General features: G+C 39.9%; 1 protein-coding gene across 1 annotated transcript in view; it reads left to right on the top strand.

Moving 5' to 3' along the window:
• PCDH15 (protocadherin related 15) overlaps window positions 1-23,075 on the top strand; it is a 403,619-nt gene that overhangs the window by 364,192 nt on the left and 16,352 nt on the right. The window contains exons 27-29 of the mRNA XM_070946499.1: window positions 13,867-14,082; window positions 18,470-18,558; window positions 21,987-22,163. Of these exons, the coding sequence (XP_070802600.1) occupies window positions 13,867-14,082; window positions 18,470-18,558; window positions 21,987-22,163 (482 nt within the window). The remainder of the gene's footprint in view (window positions 1-13,866; window positions 14,083-18,469; window positions 18,559-21,986; window positions 22,164-23,075) is intronic.

The following is a 23,075-nucleotide window of genomic DNA, read 5'->3' as shown; positions in this document are numbered from 1 at the left end:
TGGCAGCAGAGTCAGGCAGTGAGGAGGCTGGGGAGGAACATGGGCCAGTCCTGGAGTCTGGGGAAGGCTCAGACGAGAGCTCTGTGTCAGAGGCAGAGATGGAGCTAGGGCCATCTGGGAGTTATGTGTGGACTCCGGAGCCTCCAGAGTCAGACATCAGAGAGGCAGAGGATCAGAGGGAGGCTGTTCCTAGTGCGCGCATGCACAGAGCTGCCAGAAGGCAAGAACAGTTAAAACAAAAGGGATGACTTGGGAGTAAGGCTTAGAGATGATTGGTCCCTCCCATAAGACATAAAGGAAGAGCAAAGGCACGTGGGCCTTTGCAGGAAGCAACATTGTGGATGGTGTTGGTTTGTACTTTGAAGCTCCATTTTTGACTCCGTGTTTCCATGTGGCCTTGCCAAGATAATTGCCAATTAGGTCTTTGGCAGCGTGTCAAAGAAGATAAAGGTGGGTGTTTACCAGCCTTATCTGAAGGACTGTGGCAGACTTCTGCTGGACTATTTATAAACTCTTGGTGATTCAGCACGTGCTATGAATGGAAGGAATTCACAGCCGTTAAAATAAAGAAAAGACTTCTTTTGGGATTAATTGTGTGCTTTTTACTATAAGAGGAAGCCTAGGTCAGAACACTGGCAACCAATACAACTGTTCAGACTCTCTCATCTTCTAATCATCACTCTCCAATGTTAGCAGATGGTGCAATTCGAGCCTTGCTATGTGCAGGCAGTATAGTAATTTTGTCAGTCTCCCAGGTGGGAATGAGCAGGGCTTTGAAATGTTGGCTTCCTTTATCTAAAAGAACAACTTGTGGCAAAAAACTAAGGCGCTAGTGTTTGCACAACACAACAAATGGAAAATTAATGGGACCCCAACAGAGGAAGTACATACTTATAAATATCTTGAGGTGTAGTTCCAGGTTTTCTTATCTTGGAGCTCACATTCTCTTATCAGGAAAGTGTGGCCCAAGGTAGCTCCACAGCTGCCTTAAGTTTCTTCTATTCAAAGAGAGAACATTTTATTCCTGCAGCTTGCAAGGTCTTTCTTGCTAAGGTAATCTCTCTGCTTCTTTATGGCATTCCAATTTGCATTTTTTTACAAAGTTTAATATCTTGGGAGCCCTGCACTCCAAAATTATAAGAGCTATACTTGCAGTTCCAAGATGCATCAAGAATGCTGTTTTATGGTTAAAGACAACTTTGGTTTTTGTGTGTGCCAAAACCTGATTCTCTCTCCTTAATTTGTAGTTGCATCACACACATGTTGGAGGCACAGAGGTGCTTCCAGGTAGAAAGGATTAGACGGTGGCATCACTGTTGCTCAGGGGATGCCCCGTTGGGACTCCTTTCATGCAGGGCCGAGCTGAGGATTTTGTACAGTATCTGGATGATAAAATAACTCAGATTCGGGAAGACTTGGCCGCCGACTGGGTTAGTTCAGACGAGATGACTGAGGCAGGCCTTGAGAGTGTTATCTGGGAGGAGTTCGATCCTGTGGCTCCCGAGGACATGGACAGGATCTTGGGGCGGCTGAACGCAACCACATGTTTATTGGACCCGTGTCCCTCCTGGTTGGTGCTGGCTTCCCGGGAGGTTACACGAGGCTGGCTCCAGGGGATTATTAACGCTTCTTTGAGTGAGGGTGTCCTGCCGCCTGCCTTGAAAGAGGCGGTGGTGAGGCCTCTCCTCAAGAAGCCATCCCTGGATCCGGCTGTTTTGGCTAACTATCGTCCAGTCTCCAACCTTCGCTTTATTGCGAAGGTTGTTGAGAGTGTGGTGGCGCGACAGCTTCCCCAGTACCTGGATGAAGCTGTCTATCTGGATCCGCTCCAGTCCGGCTTCAGACCTGGGTACAGCACGGAAACGGCATTGGTCGCATTGGTGGATGATCTCTGGAGGGCCCGGGATAGGGGTTCTTCCTCTATCCTGGTCCTATTAGACCTCTCAGCGGCTTTTGATACCATCGACCATGGTATCATGTTGCGCCGGCTGGAGGGATTGGGAGTGGGGGGCACCGTTTTGCGGTGGTTCTCCTCCTATCTCTCCGACCGGTCGCAATCCGTGTTGACAGGGGGGCAGCGGTCGACCCCAAGGCGCCTTGTTTGTGGGGTGCCGCAAGGGTCGGTCCTCTCGCCCCTCCTGTTCAACATTTATGTGAAGCCGCTGGGTGAGATCATCCGTGGTTTTGGGGTGGAGTTCCATCAGTACGCTGATGATACTCAGCTGTACATTTCCACCCCAGACCATCCCAATGATGCCTTGGAAGTGATGTCCCAGTGCCTGGAGGCCGTGCGGGTCTGGATGGGGAGAAACAGGCTTCGACTCAACCCTTCCAAGACCGAGTGGCTGTGGCTGCCGGCGTCCCGGTATAGCCAGCTGACGCCATCGCTGGTTATTGGGGGCGAATCATTGGCCCCCACGGAGAGGGCCCGCAACTTGGGTGTCCTCCTGGATGCGCGGCTGTCTTTAGAAGGGCATATGACAGCCGTGGCCAGGGGGGCTTTTTGTCAGGTTCGCCTGATACGCCAGTTGCGCCCCTTTCTGGACCGGGACTCCCTACGCACGGTCACTCAAGCACTCGTCACTTCTCGTCTGGACTATTGTAACGCTCTCTACATGGGGCTCCCCTTGGGGTACACCCGGAGGCTCCAACTGGTGCAGAATGCGGCTGCGCGGGGGATTATGGGAGCGACGGGGCGCTCCCATGTGACTCCTCTCCTGCGCGAGCTGCATTGGCTTCCGGTGGACTTCCGGGTGCGCTTCAAGGTGTTGGTGATCACCTTTAAAGCGCTCCATGGCTTAGGGCCAGGGTACTTACGGGACCGCCTTCTGCCACCAATAGCCTCCCACCGGCCGGTTCGCTCCCACAGAGAGGGCCTCCTCAGGGTGCCGTCGGCCAGACAATGCCGGCTGACGACCCCCAGGAGGAGAGCCTTCTCTGTGGTGGCACCTACCCTATGGAACAATCTACCCCCAGAGATACGAGTGATCTCCGACCTTCGGATTTTTCGTCGGGCCCTAAAAACTCATTTTTTCCAGTTAGCCGGTCTGTCTTGATTTTAGGGTTAGTTTTTAAAATTTTAATATTGATTTTAATTGATAAGTTTTAAATTATGGGCCAAATTATAAATTATTTTAACTTTATTTTTAAACTGTGATGTTTTGTATAGATGTTTTTATCTTGGCTGTTCACCGCCCTGAGTCCGAAAGGAGAAGGGCGGTATAGAAATTTGAATAAATGAAATGAAATGAAATGAAAATGTCCCCAGCAGGAGCTGGAGCAAAAGACAGGATTCTTACTTTAAAATATAACTTCAGAATAGTGTCACAGGGAAGGAGCTTGTCTTCTTTGCTTTCACAATGAATCTCTCTCTCTCTCCCTCTCCCTCCCTCCCCCCCCCCTCTCCCGCCATGGCGACACTCGGGTCTCAAACACAGGCTTGCTGTTTGTCCTAACCATGCAAGCCACCATGCTCCTCAATTTCTGGTTGAAATTTTCTCCATTAGCTCTGGTTTTACAAGTAGCAAAGCAATAATAGCAAAGTTTAATTTTCAGGAGTTTCTTTGGAAAGCCTCTTTCTATCAGGGCTGGAAAATGCCAAAAGTTATCTTAAAACAACATATCTGAGATATGGATTTTCAAACCAGTTTAAAACTAGTATTCAGCTTTATGATTTATGGATTTTTTTTTTTTATTTATTTATTTATTTATTTATTTATTTATTTATTTGATTTATTTGATTTATATGCCGCCCTTGTCCGGAGACTCAGGGCGGGTTACAATGTGCTCAGTAATAGCCTTCATCCTTTTGTATATTTTATACAAAGTCAGCTTATTGCCCCCACAAACTGGGTCCTCAATTTACCTACCTTAGAAAGGATGGAAGGCTGAGTCAACTTTGAGCCTTGGCGAGATTCGAACCTGCAGTAATTGCAGGCAGCTGGTGTTAAATTACAGTGCTTCTGTCTGGCTCCTATAATTTGATTTATATGCCGCCCCTCTCCGGAGACTCAGGGCAGCTTACAATGTGCTCAGCAATAGCCTTCATCCTTTTGTATATTTATACAAAGTCAGCTTATTGCCCCCACAAACTGGGTCCTCAATTTACCTACCTTAGAAAGGATGGAAGGCTGAATCAACCTTGAGCCTTGGCGAGATTCGAACCTGCAGTAATTGCAGGCAGCTGGTCTTAATAACCAGCTTAATAACAGGGTGCCTTAGACCACTGTACTACCAAGGCTCTTTGTATAGCTTCTTCTCAAATGAGCATGGGCCATCATCTTATCTAATTCTCTCTCATCAGTTCTAATTCTGAAATTCTTCTCTGGCTTTCATCATAGCTCAGTTGATGACTACCATCTGAACTCTTGTGGGGATAGTACAGAACCATCCCTTTTCAACAGTGCTTCTGCCCATGTGGAGATTGCTCTGTGGAATCTCCAAGCCATTAGCTTCTTTCATGGTCTCGCTATACGGGATTCCAGAAGTTAATGGATATTTATCCCATTTAGAAGACCAGTCCTGATAGAGAATCCAAGATTCATCTGTCGCTGATTCTAATTGACCAAATAACTGACTTTATTTTTCCAGATTGTCTGATTTTGTACTTCCATTTGTTATATCTGCGCCATCTTTAGTTGAAGGTTAGCACAAATTTTGGTGATTGCCACCACTATCTGTACTACAGTTACTACCATCATTTTATTGCATCTTTTGTCTTTTTTCAAGTGTTATTGTTAAATTATAACAGGTTTATATATTTTATTAGGCTTTCTAGCCTGAAAGTGATAATAAAAGTTTGATTTGATTTGATTTGATTTGATTTGATTTGATAGATAATTCCTGGGTTTGAGTACAAGCTTAACTTTCCTTGTGTAAAGCGCTCTATAAGACACATTTTCTATCTATATGCTGCAATATTCAAAAAGTTTCCTTTTGGAGAATATTTCTTAGCTGTTGATCTGATCTTTTAATGTAGGATGGTCTTTTCTATATTAGGATTGATTATAAAGACTCATTTACAGTCTAAAGCTTTTCTTTCTGCAGGTCATTCTGTCAACATGTGATTTTTGTATCGAAAATTAAATTCTTACTTTAAAATATAACTTCAGAATAGTGTCACAGGGAAGGAGCTTATCTTCTTTGCTTTCACAATGAATCTCTCTCTCTCTCTCTCTCTCTCTCTCTCTCTCTCTCTCTCCTCCGTCTCCTCCCCCCCTCTCTCTCTATATATATATATACACACCCACTGTATGTATGTATGTATAAATAATAATAATAATAATAATAATAATAATAATAATAATAATAATAATAATAACAACAACAACAACAACAACAACTTTATTGTCATTGTAAGTGTATACACAGTATACCCATAAAACGAAATTCACTTAACACCCAAAGACCAGGTCCAACACACATAACAATCCCCAAACACACTCCCACCCACCACAATTCCCCACCCCTAAACCAGCCAAACATCCACACAACAGACCAAGTAATGCTGTCCAACAGCTCACTGATGGTGGCCCTTTAGTTCATTGTTGAGTGCAATTATAGCTCTGGAATAAAAACTATTCAGAAAATGTGTGGTCCGAGTTTTAATTGTTCTGTATCTTCTGCCAGAAGGCAACAGTCCAAAAAGATTGTAAGCAGGGTGGGAAGAATCTCTGAGAATGTTATGCAACTTCCTCAAACAGCGAGATTTGAAGATGTTGTCCGGGGCTGTAGCTGGAGCCCGATGATATTCTGGGCAGGTTTAATGATTCTCTGTAGAGTTTTTTTGTCCACTACAGAGCTGCTCCCATACCATGCAAGAATGCCGTATGTCAGGACACTCTCAATGGTGCTGCAATAGTAGGACAGAAGTAGATGCTGAGATAGATTTATCTTCCTGAGCATTCTCAGGAAGTTCAGCCTCTTCTGTGCCTTCTTCACAAGCATGTATAGACCTCCAAGGTTCGTTCCCACTCTATTATTCTATGCTCAATGTTCTATATTCAGAGATATCAATAAATGTCAGAAGACAGCTGTTTTCCTCTGGAGCTTTAGTCTTCATGGATACCACTGTGAAATCATCTCTAAAGAGCTCTGAATGACTCTTTCCTTTCACTGAAGAAAAGGGGGGCGGGGTTAGATTTCATTTGCCTTTAGACAGTACAAACACTAATATTTCCCTTTGAAACCTCTGCTTTTAAGCCTCTGATTAAATCCCCATTTTCACTTAGGTTGAGATATTGCATTTGAAACACCTTGACCTAATCCCTTGTGCTATACATTCTGGCATACTTTACATGCACATTGTTTCACATTTTTAGATGTTTTCCATTTACATACAGTAATCTCTTTCAAACGGACCACTCTCCTTGACAGTCTCTCTCATAAGCAATTCAAGTCCTTCCCTGACAAAACAGCATTTTTCTTTCAATTTATAATATGTATAAATTACAAAATGTGTAATGTTATCGTGGTCTCTTTCACTGGCATCTTTCACTGATATCAAATGAGTATCTAAACTGGAATAGGCAAAAGCATCAATACTCTGTGGTTGTTTTTTAAAAAATGTGGTTTTTCTTTTCTTTTCTTTTCTTTTTTCTTTTTTGCTTAACAGTGCAGTCTTGCCTTCAGCAAAAGCTAATTTTCCATCTGATAGGTAAATGGGGAGCCTTGCAGTTAATGTCCAATTTAGTAAATCTCTACCTTTTTTTAATTAAATTACAGGTTATAACAGAGTCAACGCATGCATGTTAAAATGCTTTTTAGAGCTAGTTTAAGAGTCTTCTCTGTTTTGGGACCAGAGTTTCTTCCTACCAGCTTTATCATTTTGCTTTGCTTTGTATTGTGCCTTGATGAGTCACCCGCTCTGAAGTACTGCTTGACTTATTTTCCACCAGAACATAACTATTCTGGGGCATTTAATCTGTGTACGGGTATATTTCCTGCAGAAGTAGCATCTTCTATTTCTGGCCCTAATTTTAAATAGGGCTTTTCTCTTCTTTGTAATTTCTTCTAGCACCTTTGTGTATATTTAAGTCAGAATATTATAAATTGAAAGCTTGAAGCTTCTTGATTATTAGACCACTCATAATAGTTTCAAAACATCCAGAGTCTGCTTAATATCCGATAAGTCAGCTAAAAGTTATTAAGAAAATTACACGCTTAGCTAAAAAGCCTGCACTGCTGATCTTACAGTTCTTATGGATGAGGATGAGGATTGAAGGAAGGATGGGAAGGGAGGGAGGGAGGGAGGGAGGGAGGGCGGAAGGAAGGAAGGAAGGAAGGGATCCATTCAGAGGAAAAAGAGTAAGAAGAAAAAAGGAGTCACTTTCTTGCTATTTCTACTTGTTGAAATCAATAGGAGAACAAGTACAAAGGATCAGCTTCGCTGCAAAACTATCCCTCCAACACTAAACTGCCTGTGGTGATACATTTGGCGGTATAAATTCAGATACTTACTTTGATGATGTAAGCCAGTTTCAATGTAAAATGAGAATTATCACTATTTTACAGTGTTCGGCATTGAATCAATCACATTGATGGACTAAAAAATCTCAATTAAGTTACACACATATATCTGCCCATAGCAGCTATTACCTCCAGAAAATGAAAAAGTACAGACTTATAATTCTATGTTAAAACAAGGATATATATGCAGTGAGATTCAATGTAGTAAAGACATGAGCAGCCAAGAACTCCTAAAAATAAATTCAGATTTTTGTGTGCTCCATACATTAATCAAGTTGGAAGGGGCCATTACATTATGAAGTCTAATCCTGCTCAGTGCATGAAATTAAATAAAAGTATCTCTGACAGATGGCTCTTGGTTATTATTTTTGGGAGACTGAATTGAGCCTGAAGACTGGGAAAAAAGCTTCACCAAAATGTTTTAAAAGGAAAAGATGAAGGAGAATATAATAAAAATATCATATTTCAAGATGGATTACGGTGATTTTGCCAGAAATCTCTCTCTATTTATTTTATTTATTTTATTTTATTAGATTTCTATACCGCCCTACTCCCGAAGGACTCAGGGCGGTGCACAGCCAAACAATAAAAACACATACATACAAAATTTAAAATAGAATAAAATCAAATTAAATAATTTTGGCCCCGACAAATTTAAAACCCCAAACTTTTAAAACCAATTTAAAATTGAATATATAAAATACTAAAAGATATTTAAAATTTTAAAAATCTTTTATAAAAGAGGGGGAAAATTAGGCCAGGCCGGCCTGGTGAAATAGTAAGGTCTTTAAGGCGCGGCGGAAGGTGCGCAGATCCGGGATCCTCCGTATCTCTGGGGGGAGCTCGTTCCAGATAGTGGGTGCCCCCACAGAGAAGGCTCTCCCCCTGGGGGCCGTCAGTCAGCATTGTTTGGCTGACGGCACCTGGAGGAGCCCCTCTCTATGGGAGCGTACCGGCCGGTGGGAGGCTATTGGTGGTAGTAGGCGGTCCCGCAAGTACCCAGGTCCTAAGCCATGGAGCGCTTTAAAGGTGGTAACCAGAACCTTGAAGCGCACCCGGAAGACCACCAGGAGCCAGTGCAGCTCGCGCAGGAAGGGTGTCACATGGGAATGCCACGTCGCTCCCATTACCACCCACGCGGCCGCACTCTGCGCCAGTTGGAGCCTCCGGGTGCTCCTCAAGGGGAGCCCCATGTAGAGAGCATTGCAATAGTCCAGGCGGGAGGTGACAAGGGCATGAGTGACTGTGCGTAACGAGTCCCGATCCAGAAAGGGACACAAAGGTACTTTTTAAAGAGAAAACTGGAGTTTCTTGTTTTTCTTTGAAAATGTTTCACTTCTCATCCACGAAGCTTCTTCAGCTGTGACTGGATGGTGAGGAATGGAAAGATTTATATTCCTTGCAATTAGCTGGTCATTTACATTCATTTAGAGAGGCCACTCAGGTTTATCTGTGTCCTCAGGATTACCTGAGTAGTGCAAATGAGTGTGGAGCCTTTTTGGAACTACTGAAAGGACTGTGTTGTAGACTGGAGATTGATGATGTCATATCCATCCCCCAAGTGGTGGGTTGCCCCCGGTTCGCAATGGTTCTATAGAACCGGTAGTAAAACTGGCGGTAGGTTCCACCCACCGACCTTGATCTCATCAAAATGCTTCTGCGCATGCGCAGAAGAGTGCGCACACACATGAGTGAAGCGAGCTGTGCGCACGGCCCTGCTGCGAACTGGTAGTAAAGGTAAGTAGAACCCACCCCTGCATTCACCTCTGTTGAGAGAGGGCTGTTCAATTTTGACATAGATGGCCTCTTTGAGCCCTCTTTCAAACCACCGTTCCTCTCTCTTCAAATGTGGACAGCAGTTCCAGTTGTCTGAAAGGAATACAAATCCTTCTGTTCCCCAACATCCAGTCAGAGCTGAAGGAGCTTCTTGGATGAGAAACGAAATGTCTTCAAAGAAAAACAAGGAAGTCCAGTTGCCTCTTGAAAAAGCACCTTTGGGACAACCACGACCTAGATGACTGAGAACCCCCATAGACCAGGGGTGAAATCCAGCAGGTTCTGACAAGTTCTGGAGAACCGATAGCGGAAATTTTGAGTAGTTCAGAGAACCGGTAAATACCACCTCTGGCTCAGGCCAGAGTGGGGTGGGAATGGAGATTTTGCAGTATCCTTCCCCCAGGAGTTGGCAGGGAATGGGGATTTTGCAGTATCGTTCCCTTAGAGTGCGGTGGGAATGAAGATTTTGTAGTATCCTTCCCCTGCCACGCCCACCAAGCCACACCCATAGAACCAACCGGTAGTAAAAAAAAAAACTGGATTTCACCACTGCCATAGACATTATGAAATCTATGATATTTCAATAAAAAATTGCTGGAAAATGGCCATTTTATTGGCAATGAGAAACATCAGACTTAACTATTCTTTGTCCTTAAAAAAAAAAAGAAGCCTACATCAAATCAGCTGCTTAAATTTGTGGGGGGTGGGGGTGGGGAGAAGATGCTACTATGAATACTTTTGGCCATTCTAATCTACTCTATCAAGTCATTCCTAATTTTGTTTAATCTGATATATTAAATGGGAATCATAAATTGAATGATCTTTTTCTGCTAAACTTTAGCAGCACTAAAGCAGATGGCAAATTCAGATGTTTCCAATCACAGTTCCCAGCAAAAATATGATAGCTTTTTAAAACACAAGCACTTTTCTCCCTGCAGGAATTGACAGCCTGATGTATATTTTTAGTCTCAAAAGCTACACCTGCTAACTCAGTGTGGCATCATGTCTTAAGTTCCTGAATTGTTCCTGCATTTCAGTATCCTTTCTTCCTTCAGACTTTTTAACACCAGTAACAATGTCATTTTATTGTCACTATCTCCATAACTAGCCCTAGCTTGTATTGTTCTAATGAAAGCTATCTTGTACTATAAATGCCCAAGGACGTTTTTTGATTTGTTTTGAGTCATCTAATGCATAGCATATTTTTGCGCATACAGTAAATGTTCAGTTCTTTGGCATCCTTAGGCAGAAAAACAAGCAGATCATTCTAAATTGCCATTCTGATAAATGATTATGACATTTTTCTATAGACTTTTTTTTTTACACAAAAATAAAAGACATGACAGTGAGCAAGAAATTATCTGTGTTTTTCAGGCTTTGGAAGCCTTTTGAAAAAGGGGTTCCAAAAATCCTATTGCATACGTCAAGTTTACAGCCTTTTTTAAAGAGTTACTTAAGTGTAAGGATGTTTATATAATCAAAATTTTGTACAGATTTTCCTCGACTGATGGCTGACCTATGGTTTTCATCACGGGTAAAATCCAGCAGGTTCTGACAGGTTCTGGAGAACCGGTAGTGGAAATTTTGAGCAGTTCAGAGAACTGGCAAATACCACCTCTGGCTGGCCCCAGAGTGGGATGGGAATGGAGATTTTGCAATATCCTTCCCTCAGGAGTGGGGAGGGAATGGGGATTTTGCAGTAGCCTTCCCCTGAGTGGGGTGGGAATGGAGATTTTGCGGTATCCTTCCCCTTCCATGCCCATCAAGCCACACCCACAAGCCACACCATGCCCACCAAGCCACGCCCACAGAACTGGTAATTGGATTTGGATTTCACTACTGGTTTTCATTCTCTGTGATTCCATCTCAGCATAATCTGTGGGTAATTTTATTTGTCACATTTCTAATTGTGGGCTAATGGAGTTAGAAGCTACCCAATTGGTTTCTTGTGAGCCTGAAACATCCTCTTTCTCATTTATGGTCTACTTGAGGTGTAACGTGAATGTGTTGTGTAGATTACTTGTCTCTTCTTTCATAATTACACATAGAAGCTTGTTTTTTCCAATTTTAAACAAAACCAAATTATGCATTTGTTAATTCAAAACTTTTACAAGCCATTATCATTCATGTACAACGGCTTTCTCTTGCTGCTGAATGTAAGAAACAGCTCCTCTTTTTATATATGAATAAAAAGCATATAATGAGGATTCTTGTGCCAAGAGACTTCAATCCGTGCTTAATTTGGAAAACAAAAATTTCAAACATACTTCAGTCTGAGCGTAAATGTGCAGCCGGTGACATACAGTTCCATCTAATTAATAGATTAAAATTGTCCTTGTTATAAAGCAGATCCATTCCTCTGCATCTGTTCATAGAGAGTTGTCAAAACATCTGCCTATTAATATATGCCACATAAATAAAGGAAAAGATATACTGTCATTAAGATTAACTGTAGTTCTTTCTCTTCTCTGACAGGCCTATCAGAACCCTTGAGGCATCATATATCTCTCCTTAATGAAGTGACAAAAATATTTGCCTTTATAGGAAATTAAGGGGATTGCAGCCATCTTTCTTTTAGGGTAAAAAGGGCATACTCTGATACTCACAGCACACAAACTCTTTCTGATAGTTTTATATTGATTTATATTGACTGTTTCCCCATGACTATCATTAAGTGTTGTACCTTATGATTCTTGATGAATGTATCTTTTCTTTTATGAACTCCGAGATCGTATGCACCGAGACAAATTCCTTATGCATCCAATCACACTTGGCCAATAAAGAATTCTATTCTATTCTATTTTTTAAAAAATCTTCAGTTCAGTTCAAAGATCTTTGAATAACTAACAAAGACATATGAATGCAGTTGATAAAAAGAAGCAGTGCTACCTACACTGCTACACTGAAGTTGAAATCTTGATACTTTAATCAAGTCCTAATTAGAGACGGTTCTATTGGTCTATTTCTGATCTATGTCACCTTTATATGCATTTATGTGCATTCATTAAGCTGTCCTTGTTTCTACTTGATTTCTAAATTTTTAGAAATTATGCATCAAATACACAGCCAAATATATGCTCTGGTTTAATGTGGGTTTAAGCCAGAATCTCTTTCCCCACTACACAAATACGCACACACACACACACACACACACACACACACACACACACACACACATCCACAAACCCACACTGATTTATTTTGTATTTTGTTGTTAAATATACAGTTGATGGAGTGTTTTCATATGTTTTTAAACTGAAAACTTTAATATCTGGGGGAAAAGGGGGGAATGCAAAAAGTAATTTAATTCCATTCTACGCAACGGTTTCAAGGTCAATCTTTATTTTTAGAAAAGATTCATTCTTTAAATATTCTTTGTTTCTAACTTGTGTTTTACAATTGCCTTCTAACTGAGTGGGCAATACAGAACTAGTCCATGTTCAAATCCTGATTAAAGTCTCCATGTCAGACATCCAGCATAGTAATGGTTATACAGCTTACAATAATAACCAAGCCTGTTTCTCTTGTAAAGTATCAGACTCTTTCTGAAAAGGTAAGCAATCATCCAGGCTTGGCAAAATCATGATCTAAATATTGCTTAACCTTTTTATTTCACCAGTGGCACTCTAAAATTTAATTTTGGATGAACTTTCCCATGGATGTCTATCAATATGGAAGAAGTGTTCTTCACTGATAACATATGTGCTTTAGTAATATTTTAGACAATTCTGTGAGGGCCTATCGTTCTGTAAATTCCCCCTTTCGAATTCCCCATTTTGGATGATCTCCTTTTGTAAATCTTGATAATACTAAAAAATGTATGGCACGAAAAATGTTTGTATTTCAGAATTTGTGCTGTCATTAATACACAATACCTTTTAGTTTAATTTATTTAATATGGATCAGTGGTGGGTTTCAAATTTTTTTACTAATGGTTCTGGGTATGGCTTGGTAGGTGTGGCATGGCTTGGTGGGCATGGCTTGGTGGGCGTGGCAGGGGAAGGATACTGTAAAATCTCCATTCCCTCCCCAATCCAGGTGAAGGATACTGCAAAAAAAATTTTAAGTATTTTTTTAAGTGTTTTTAAGTGTTTTGTTTATTGTTTTTTAATTAACAGGGCCAAATTTATATATGTATATTTTAACTGTATTTTAATATTTGTATTTGATGTTTTTACTTGGCTGTTCACCGCCCTGAGTCCTCAGGGAGAAGGGCGGTATACAAATTCAAAATAAAATAAAAAATAAAATAAAAAAATAAAATCCCCATTTCCTCCTGATCAGCTGGGATTTGGGACGCAGAAAATAGACGGGGTGGGGCCAGTCAGAATTTTTACTACTGGTTCTCTGAACTACGCAAAATTTCCGCCACCGGTTCTCCAGAACTGGTCAGAACCTGTTGAAACCCACCTCTGATATGAATACATTATATTTATGAATTAAAATGAATATATTACTGGATCTAAACAGAGAGCAAACCCCAGTCTCTTCTAGTACTGAAGATGTTACCTAGTTGGGTAATGAAATATATGCAAGGGGGAAAAAAAACAACCAAGCTCAGAGAGCACCAAGGACCCCACATAGATTATTTTTCTCATGTTATCTCTCATTTTTACCCATCAGGCTCATGATAAAGACACCGGCAACTATAGTGCCATGCAGTATAGACTCATCATCCCTCCAATCAAAGATGGCAAGGAAGGCTTTGTGATTGAACCGTATACAGGACTGATCAAAACAGCAATGCTGTTCAAAAACATGCGACGGTCTTATTTCAAGTTTCAGGCCATCGCAACAGACAATTATGGAAAAGGGTTGAGCAACAAATCAGATGTACTTGTAAGTATGATTGACTAGATCCTTTCCGGATCTATGTACGTTTTATTTACGATGATTCCCCTGTTTTTACAGACATTTGTCCTGATAATTTCTTGATCTGATTGCATTATATTGAGCTTCAGTTGTAGTTAGTGGCGGTATTTATTTATTGATTTAGAAAATTGATATAGCCACTTGTTCGCTCAATAGGCGGCTTACAAACAATATACTGGTAGATAAAAATAAAAAAGAATCTCCCCCAGTGACAACACACAGTCAAATGAGCATTTGATGGGCTCCATCCCACTCTGGATTACTGAGGCTCACTAGCAAAACCAGATCTTCAGGTACTTAGGAAAGAGTATCAAAGTTGAGGCCATTCTAATTTCTGAGGGGATAATATTCCAAAGGGAGGGAGCCACCGCGGAGAAGTCCCTTCTTCTGGATCCTGCCAGATATATCTCCTTAGAGGACGGGGCCCACAGCATTTCTTGCCCCCCCTTGCTCTAATGGGTCATGTGAATGGACTGGTAAGAGACAATCCCTCAGATAACCTGGTCCCAAATCAGGAAGGGCTTTAAAGCAGCACCTTGACAACCAGGTAGCTGCAAATCTTCTGTTGCTGATGTGTGGCATGGCAAAAACAAATCTTATCTACCACTTAAAGATGTTGATATTTATTTGGCTTATAATAAATATATTTATTTACAGTCTCCTAATATTTTATTTTATCTGGAATTGTGTCTGTGTGTCTGGTTTTTGTTTTAATTTCCTTTCTTTTATTTTTCTGTATATTTCTTTCTCTAATAATTTGGTTTTTTTACATCTAGAGACTTGGCATCATTTATTAAATAAAATAATTTCTTGTTAAAAATCCATTACATTTCCTTTGAAATCATGCATATGTGTAGTTATCCCCATTGTGCTTTCATTGGGCAAAGTTAACATTTGGCATGATGATCTAATGCATCTTTTTAATTTTTACTAGGATTGGTTGGAGAGAGAAATTATAGGAATTTTATACCTTTCTCTGAAAGGATGGATGCACTGTGTATTGTGGTGTGGGTGTGCATGAATGTGCATGCACATTTGTACTTGCAGGTTATGTCTAACCTTATTTACAGTTAGACAAAAATGTTAAAATCTTAAAATATAGTATATTTCGTATCATATTTGGCATCTGTTCTGAGCAGAGACATCAGTATGATGGTAATGCAGCTAGGAGCAGGGCAAGCCAGATATCCCTTGTGATACTTCTCCAACTACAAGGCAATGAAATGGTTTTAACTCCACGGTGACATTAATCCCTTTACAGCAAAACTGGAATTAGCTCTGCTTAGTGCCATGATTGCAAGTCCTTGATAGTTGATGAAGGGGCAATTTCACTTTAAAAAAAAAAACTTTATGTTGTGACTTAGGCTTCCTGAGTCATTAAAACCCACGAGTAGTCCCAAATACCTCTTTTATTGCAACAGCTGTGAATTACGTTCATTCACAGCCGAGTCCCAATTAGTTGCAAAAAGTCCTTCGAGATAAGTCCTTCAGGACAATCACCAACCTTTATCTCCCTTGACACTCTGCCAAAAACCTACTTGGCAAAGCCACACGGATTCCAGAATCAAACAGAGATGCCGACTGGGAACAGAATTTACAACATTGCTTTCCTGCAAAGTGCCCACATGCCTTTGCTCCTCTTTTAAGCCTTATGGGAGGGGCCAATTATCTCCAGGCCTTACTCCCAAGTCGTCCCTTTTGTTTTAACTCTTTGTGCTTTCTGGCAGCTCTGTGCATGCACGCACTAGGAACAGGCTCCTTCTGTTCCTCTGCTTCTATGCTGTCCAACTCTGGAGGCTCCAGAGCCCGTGCATCACTCCCAGATGGCCCTGGGCCCATCTCTGCCTTGACGCAGAGCCCTTGTCCGGGCCTTCCCCAGACTCCAGGACTGGCCCATGTTCCTCACCCAGCCTCCTCATGTCAGTCTCTGCTGCCATCTCCGCAGGCTTCTGGCAGACCACAACACTTTATTGGTAAAATTATGAAATACAAAGAAAGTAGGGTAAAAAATTCCCAAAATGATAGTTACCCCCCCCCAACACACACACACAAATTTCTGCCACTTTTGAATTTTTTAAGTCAATTACTGGAGCCGCGTCTCTGCTTGGAAAAGTCCCAGGATTTTCCCCTCAAGCTTTTGTGTGAATGTGTTTATTTATCTAAAAGACTTCTATCATGAAATGCTGATACTTTTCATAGCCTAGCAGAATATCAAATTATGCTCCCAACATCCCGATGATTAACTAGTTTTAAAAGCCATTAAGTAAGCAAGCTACTTATGCAATTCAAGTACTCGGAAAGTCAAATGAAAGTTGACCTTCTTAAGAGATTTAGTTTTGTCAAGTGTACATACATCAGGAAACATGTTTTATAATTTGCATGCATATCAACCGTTTGCTTTAATCATACACTGATGTGTGGTTGGTACGATTATAGAATTTGTATGCTGGCTTGCCAATGGTTTAGCTTAAGTTACTTGACTAATGTGTGGGCTGTAGAGGTCATTGTATCAATTTCATTCTTTCTCAGCAATCCAATTGCTTCTGTTTCCTACCTAGATAAGTTGAAAAAAAGCATGGTCTTACATAGCCAAGGAAATTATGATTTTTTTTTCTGCTTGCAGCCTTGATTGCATATAGATTATGCTATTCTTTCAATAATTTCCTAACGACACTCCATTCTTGCAACCAAGATTATACTGCCTTTGAGGTGAAGGGCAAGTAGAAAGAGAAAGAACTTGATCAGCTCTTTCAATGTTCAAGTGGATAAATTCTCCTTGTGCTTGCCCTCCTTGTGTATTCTATATAGAGGTAGTCCTTGACCTATGACCACAATTGAGCCCAAAATTTCTGTTCTAAGTGAGATAGTTATTAAGTGAATTTTCCTCCATTTTATGACCATTCCTGTCACAGTTCTTAAGTGCATCAACTGCAATTAGTAACAAAACACAACTATTTAAAATCACAATTGCCAAAACATCTCAGGGAGACATTTACCAGAGCAAGATTTGAACAGCTTGATACAATGGTTAGATTTGGGAGATTCCATTCAATGAACATACATGTATCTGTGGAGCTGAAGAGGTAGAAGATCTGACTCATATATTATTTGATTGCTGTTTATATAAGGGAGTGGGAAATAAGTACCTTTATCCACATATTAAACATATGGCCCATCTTAAATCAACATACCTCATGTGTGGCCAGAATCTGAAAATGACATTTAATACAGCACAATTTCTGACTAAAATGGTCTGACTGAGATCGGCATATGTGGGCCTGATTGGGGTAGATTGCACGGGTGATAAAGAAATATAATTTTATCCCATTTTATTCTATTTTATATGTTTAGGTATTAAATTATTATATTTCATCCTATAAGTATTATATTTTACCCTACTCTCATTTTAAATTGTTTGTTTAGAATTTTATCGGAGATATAGATATAGATAAATATAGATATAGATATAGATATAGATATAGATATAGATATAGATATAGATATAGATATAGATATAGATATATAGATATAGATATAGATATAGATATAGATATAGATATAATAACACAGTTGTTAAGTGAATCTGGCTCCCCCATTGATTTTGCTTGTCAGAAAGTCTCTAAAGATGATCACATGACTCTGGGACACTGCAATGGTCATAAGTATGAGTCAGTTGCCAAGTATCTGAATTTTGATCATGTGACCATGGTGATGCTGCCAAGGTTGTAAGTCTGAAAAATGGTCATAAGGCACTTTACTCAGTAAACGAAGTTACGTTGTAACTTTGAATGGTCACTAAACAAATAGTTGTAAGTCCAGGACTACCTGTACAGAAGTCAATATGACTTGAGATTTTCCATATGTTTCTCAGGTTGTTATAGATAGATTGATAGAGACTAATAGGAAATGGTCTGTTTTAAACATAGATGTCGCTGAGGATCAATTTGGTGTCATAAATCCTATACCCAGTTAGACTCAATTAATACAGTTTGGAATATGAATCTCCAGATAAAAAGATACAAAACTGCAGATAGATTTTGTTCTGTTAAAATACAAAAGGCAATACACAAATCATGGTCTCTTGTATATTATTTAATAATAAAAGGTGGCTCGTTTAGATGAAAGCATATCTTTTCTTTAAAAAAAAAGTTGGTATTGCAGCCATATTTGTGCTTTTTAAATTGCACCAAGTTTAAGGAGAGGAAATTGTGGTGTTATTTTATTATAATAAGTTTCTCCAGTCAAGCTCCAAACTGCTGGTAATCAAAGGAAATTCGTAAATGAGATACACTTTCTATTTGGTGTATATTACATGTTTTGCAGACTCCATTATATTTTTGTTTTTCTGTTTCAGGTTTCAGTAGTCAACCAGCTGGATATGCAAGTCATTGTGTCAAATGTTCCTCCTACTCTTGTAGAACAAAGCAAAGATCAGCTTATAGGGTAATGAATATCTTCATTCCGTAATCACGAAAAAGTCATTTATGATTAAAAATGTACTGATCCAAAAACATACCAAACTTTTATGATTTACTTGATTTATTTAAAAGTTTTGTATGGCTTCCTAATTTAAAAACATAACCTTGATCAGCTTCTAACAACAACAGAACTCATAAATATAAAAATCATAACGCATAAAACAAAAACAGAATATGGTGCCTTAATCAACCCCACAACTTCAGACATCTTCATTCTACCTCAGTTAAAAAGCCATGTCTTGATAGTTTTCTGAAACATTAAAAAGGTGGCAACCTGCCAAGAAATCTGTGGAGTGTGTTCTATAACAGGGGTCCCTAACTTCTTGTTTGCAACCAGGCTGTGGAAATGGCAGGCAAGTGCACACGCAAGCACATGCATCCCCACGAAGCAGGCCAGCATGTGCACACTAGTGGTGGGTTTCAAATTTTTTTACTATCAGTTCTGTGGGTGTGGCATGGTGGGCGTGGCATGTCTTGGTGGGCGTGGCTTGGTGGGCATGGCAGGTGAAGGATACTGTAAAATCTCCATTCCCTTCCCAATCCAGGGGAAGGTTACTGCAAAATCCCCATTTCCTCCCGATCAACTGAGACTTGGAAGGCAGAGAATAGATGGGGGGTAGGGCCAGTCAGAATTTTTACTACTGGTTCTCCGAACTACTCAAAATTTCCGCTACCGGTTCTCCAGAACTGATCAGAACCTGCTGAAACCCATCTATGGTGCATGCATACTCCCCACCCCCACCCCCTCAAAGCCGGAAAGGTTGGGGAACTCTATTCTATAGGATAGCCACAGAAAAGGTATACTTTCAAGATTCCACTAGATGGCAAGATTTCAGTTGCCTACACTATCCAATCTGATAGGATGCGCAGATACTCTATGGTAGTGGTGCCATATGTAACTCGGTCTTATGTCAATAGGGTTCTAAATGTGATAATAATACCTTGAATTGCACCACGAAGGAAACCGATAGCTAGTACAGCTTGATATCCTTTCAAACTACCAATATTGTACGTACCACTGTGTTTTGGATCTATGAATTTGTAGTTCCCGACTGGTCTTCAAGAGCACCCCATGTAAAGCACATTGCAGATATCCAAAGGGGAAGTGACATCAATGGTAAATCATAGAACCATATTTAAAGAAAAAACCCTAGAGATTAGTCAAACTAAGCAAGTCCCTAAACAACTCTACTAAATGTGGTTCAGGCAATCCTACTAAGCTTTGGTTCAAGGAATCTGTGCCGTCCCTGATTGTTTAACTTGGCTCAAGAAACACTATGATTTGATGAGCCAAAACGTAGATCCTTTTCATGTGAATCAATCTCCAAACCCATGTGACTAGAATCATCTGTGCTGCATGCCATGTGTCTATGGGCTGATCAACCCAGCTTAGAGTTTATATAAAAGTATAAATTAACCGAAGTGTTTGCTGAAGGGGCTTCTCTAAGCTTAATTAGCTTTGCACAGCTTTCTTTTGAATTAGTACGCAGAGCTTCGAAGAAATCAAAGAATGTAGCAACTGCAGCAGGGAAATTCAGGCTGGCCGTTGCAAGATAAATCCCATTTCCCTGTTTTCAAAATATTTTTAAAAAACTCTACTATAGTTGCTTTCTTAATAAAACAAAACAAAAACCTGACCCTATTAAAAATTATGTTTTCTCCTTATTTCTTATTTTAAAAAAGACATGGGGACCTCCATCAGTACAATTAAATTAATAAAATGTATTAATCATTTGTAACATTAATGAAAGCTTGCCGTCCTGTGCATGGTACTAACTTTTAAGGTAAAAATACTTGGCTTTCAGAAGAGTAATAATATTTACTTAAATTATCAAAAAAAAAAAAGTTTGTGAATTTGAGGATTTTGTTAGATTTCCTTTTTTAAAGGACGATTATAATACAATATGCAATATATATTGTCCTGCCTTAACCATGAAAGATAACTGGGTGACCTTGGGCCAGTTACACAATCTCACAGAACTGTGGGGAAAATAGGAGGAGGAAGATGTGTTGGATATGTTTGCTGCCTTGAGTTATTTGTAAAAATAGTAAGTAAATTAAGTAAGTAGGCAAGCAAGTAAGTAAATGAATAAATAAATGTGAAAAATTATTCATTTATTAAATTTATATGTTGCCCAATTCACTGTCTGATATAAATAAAAATGTTCATATTAAGAACTGAGCAAAACTACGTGGACCATAGCCTACATCATGGGTGTCAAACTCGCGGCATCATGTTGCCGTCACATGACATTTCACAATGTTTTTTCCCATTCGCTGAGCTAGGGTGGGCGTGGCCTGCACGTGATGCATCCAGCCCATGGGCCGCCAGTTTGACACCTCTGGCATACATCATAACTCTTAAATGAAGAACTCAGAAAATAGTTTGGGGCTGCTGTTTCTGATACTAAGTGGGCATGCACTGAATTGGTCTTATGGAAGATGAGCAAATCACTGGGACTCCATTTAAAACAGGGTTCCACAGTGTCAATATAAACCTCCAAGGGTCGATGAGATTATCCAAGACATCAATGTTGTTGTTGCTCATAGTACTGTTAGCAAAAGTACTAAAGATAGTCCTTGACAATTGGGGCCAGAAATACCAATGCTAAGCCAGGTGGTTGTTAAGGAAGTCACACCCCATAATCTAGTGATATTTATTTAAATCGCTATTGCTGTGCCACATAGACTACTTTTAAAGAGTCAAATGCATGAGACAATATTTATGGAAGTCTAGAAGTCTGGCTGGATCTTCAATAATTGTCAGCTGTGTTTTCTAGGTTGCTAACATACTGCAGCTCTGCACTAGCATTGTTTAAACAATCTGTTAACAACTTTTTCCATTTCTGAAAATACCTGTGGCTTAACTGCCAGTCTTACTTATTCCATTCTGGTATGCCTGACAATCTGGCACTCCAATTTCTCTCAGAGGCATAAATCTTATGTGTGTGAGATGTATGGCCACTTCTGTGTTATATACTTAATGCATTTCACTGTGAGCGTAGTTTGTGGAATTTAATAGCTTCTGTAAAAAAGATAAAACCTATTCCTTTATCATGCTTACCAGTTCCCTCTGTAAAATAACTTTGCAATTTCCTTTCAAACCATTTAAAATTCAAGTCTTAATATAATACTAACAGGTAGAATTAATTACCCCCACACTTAAAACTAGTTTTTCTGGATTCCTTTTCTTCCTTCCTTCCTTCCTTCCTTCCTTCCTTCCTTCCTTCCTTCCTTCCATCCATCCATCCATCCATCCATCTTTCCTGCCTTCCTGCCTTCCTGCCATGCTATTAATCAATTTTCTTTACAATATAAGATTTTAACATTTTTGTCTAATTAAATAAGTCAAAGAATAGAGCTAATAAATTACCAAGAGTTTTCCATTGTCAGGATTTTGGAACGCTATGTTCAAGACCAGATTCCTGGTGCAAAAGTGGTGGTGGAATCCATTGGTGCTCGCAGATATGGTGATGGATATTCAGAAGAAGATTATTCCAAATCTGACCTCATGATCTATGCAATCGATCCTCAGACAAACCGTGCTATAATGAGGAATGAACTTTTCAAGTAAGTAGTTAAGTGCATTGCAGCAGTGAATATCAATTGAGGAAATCAACCTTTGTATCAAGGCACTGTCTGAATTTGACTTCAAAATTAGCAACTTTTTGTTCTTTTACATGTCTGATGTTTAAAGGTGTAGGTAATATCATACAGGGGCCATATGTAAAGGTTGAGTGGCACACAACTGCAACAATTTAAGAGATCACCTTTGGACCTGGAAATAGCATAATTATGATTTAGTGTTTTGTGTTCTGATGAAAACAGAAACTCCCATAGGGTTAATCCTATGTAGTCTCAGTGTTATCTTTCTGCCTTTAAGCAAACATGCAGTCACATATGCTCAATTTAACACAAAAATTATTGTGAAAAGCAGCAGTAGAACACACACACACACCCCATTTTATGACACACTTGCGGTAATGTTTTTGTGTTGTGTTATTCATAAGATTCTTCTTCTTCACTGTAGCTTCTGTGATTCAAAGGTATGGGGTTTTATACCTGCACAGTTCAAAGGTTTCAGAAGTTCAGGGCTTTTTGGGTAAAGTCCTGGTTTACTATAAATCACATATAAGACTGTAACTCAAGAGTTCAGTGGTCCCAAATTTTCTACCCAGAAATTTAACCAATGATGTGTCTTTCAACAGTTGTTATTTCCATCATTAGCATCTTAATAGGAGAGTCTAAGACTCTCCTTGGAAGAAGAGGTGCTAACACTGTTGTGGATCAACGTTCCTCAGCTAGGATTCAAAGGTAGAATTGATGGCACAACCCTTTTTTTCTTTCCTTGGATTTGATAATTGCTTATTTTTATAGTGCATTCTGGAACCTGGAAATTAGGACCATCCTGATCCCTCAAGATCAAAAGTTTATTATTATATAACCTCAAAGACTTAATGGTACCAGTGATCCTTTTGGGTC

Source organism: Pituophis catenifer, unplaced genomic scaffold (genome assembly GCF_029215685.1).
Source record: "Pituophis catenifer annectens isolate HBS135680 unplaced genomic scaffold, rPitCat1.0.hap2 SCAF_6, whole genome shotgun sequence".
NCBI lineage: Eukaryota > Metazoa > Chordata > Lepidosauria > Squamata > Colubridae > Pituophis > Pituophis catenifer.
Note: the sequence above shows the minus strand (reverse complement) of the source record. Positions and strands in the feature narration are given on the sequence as shown.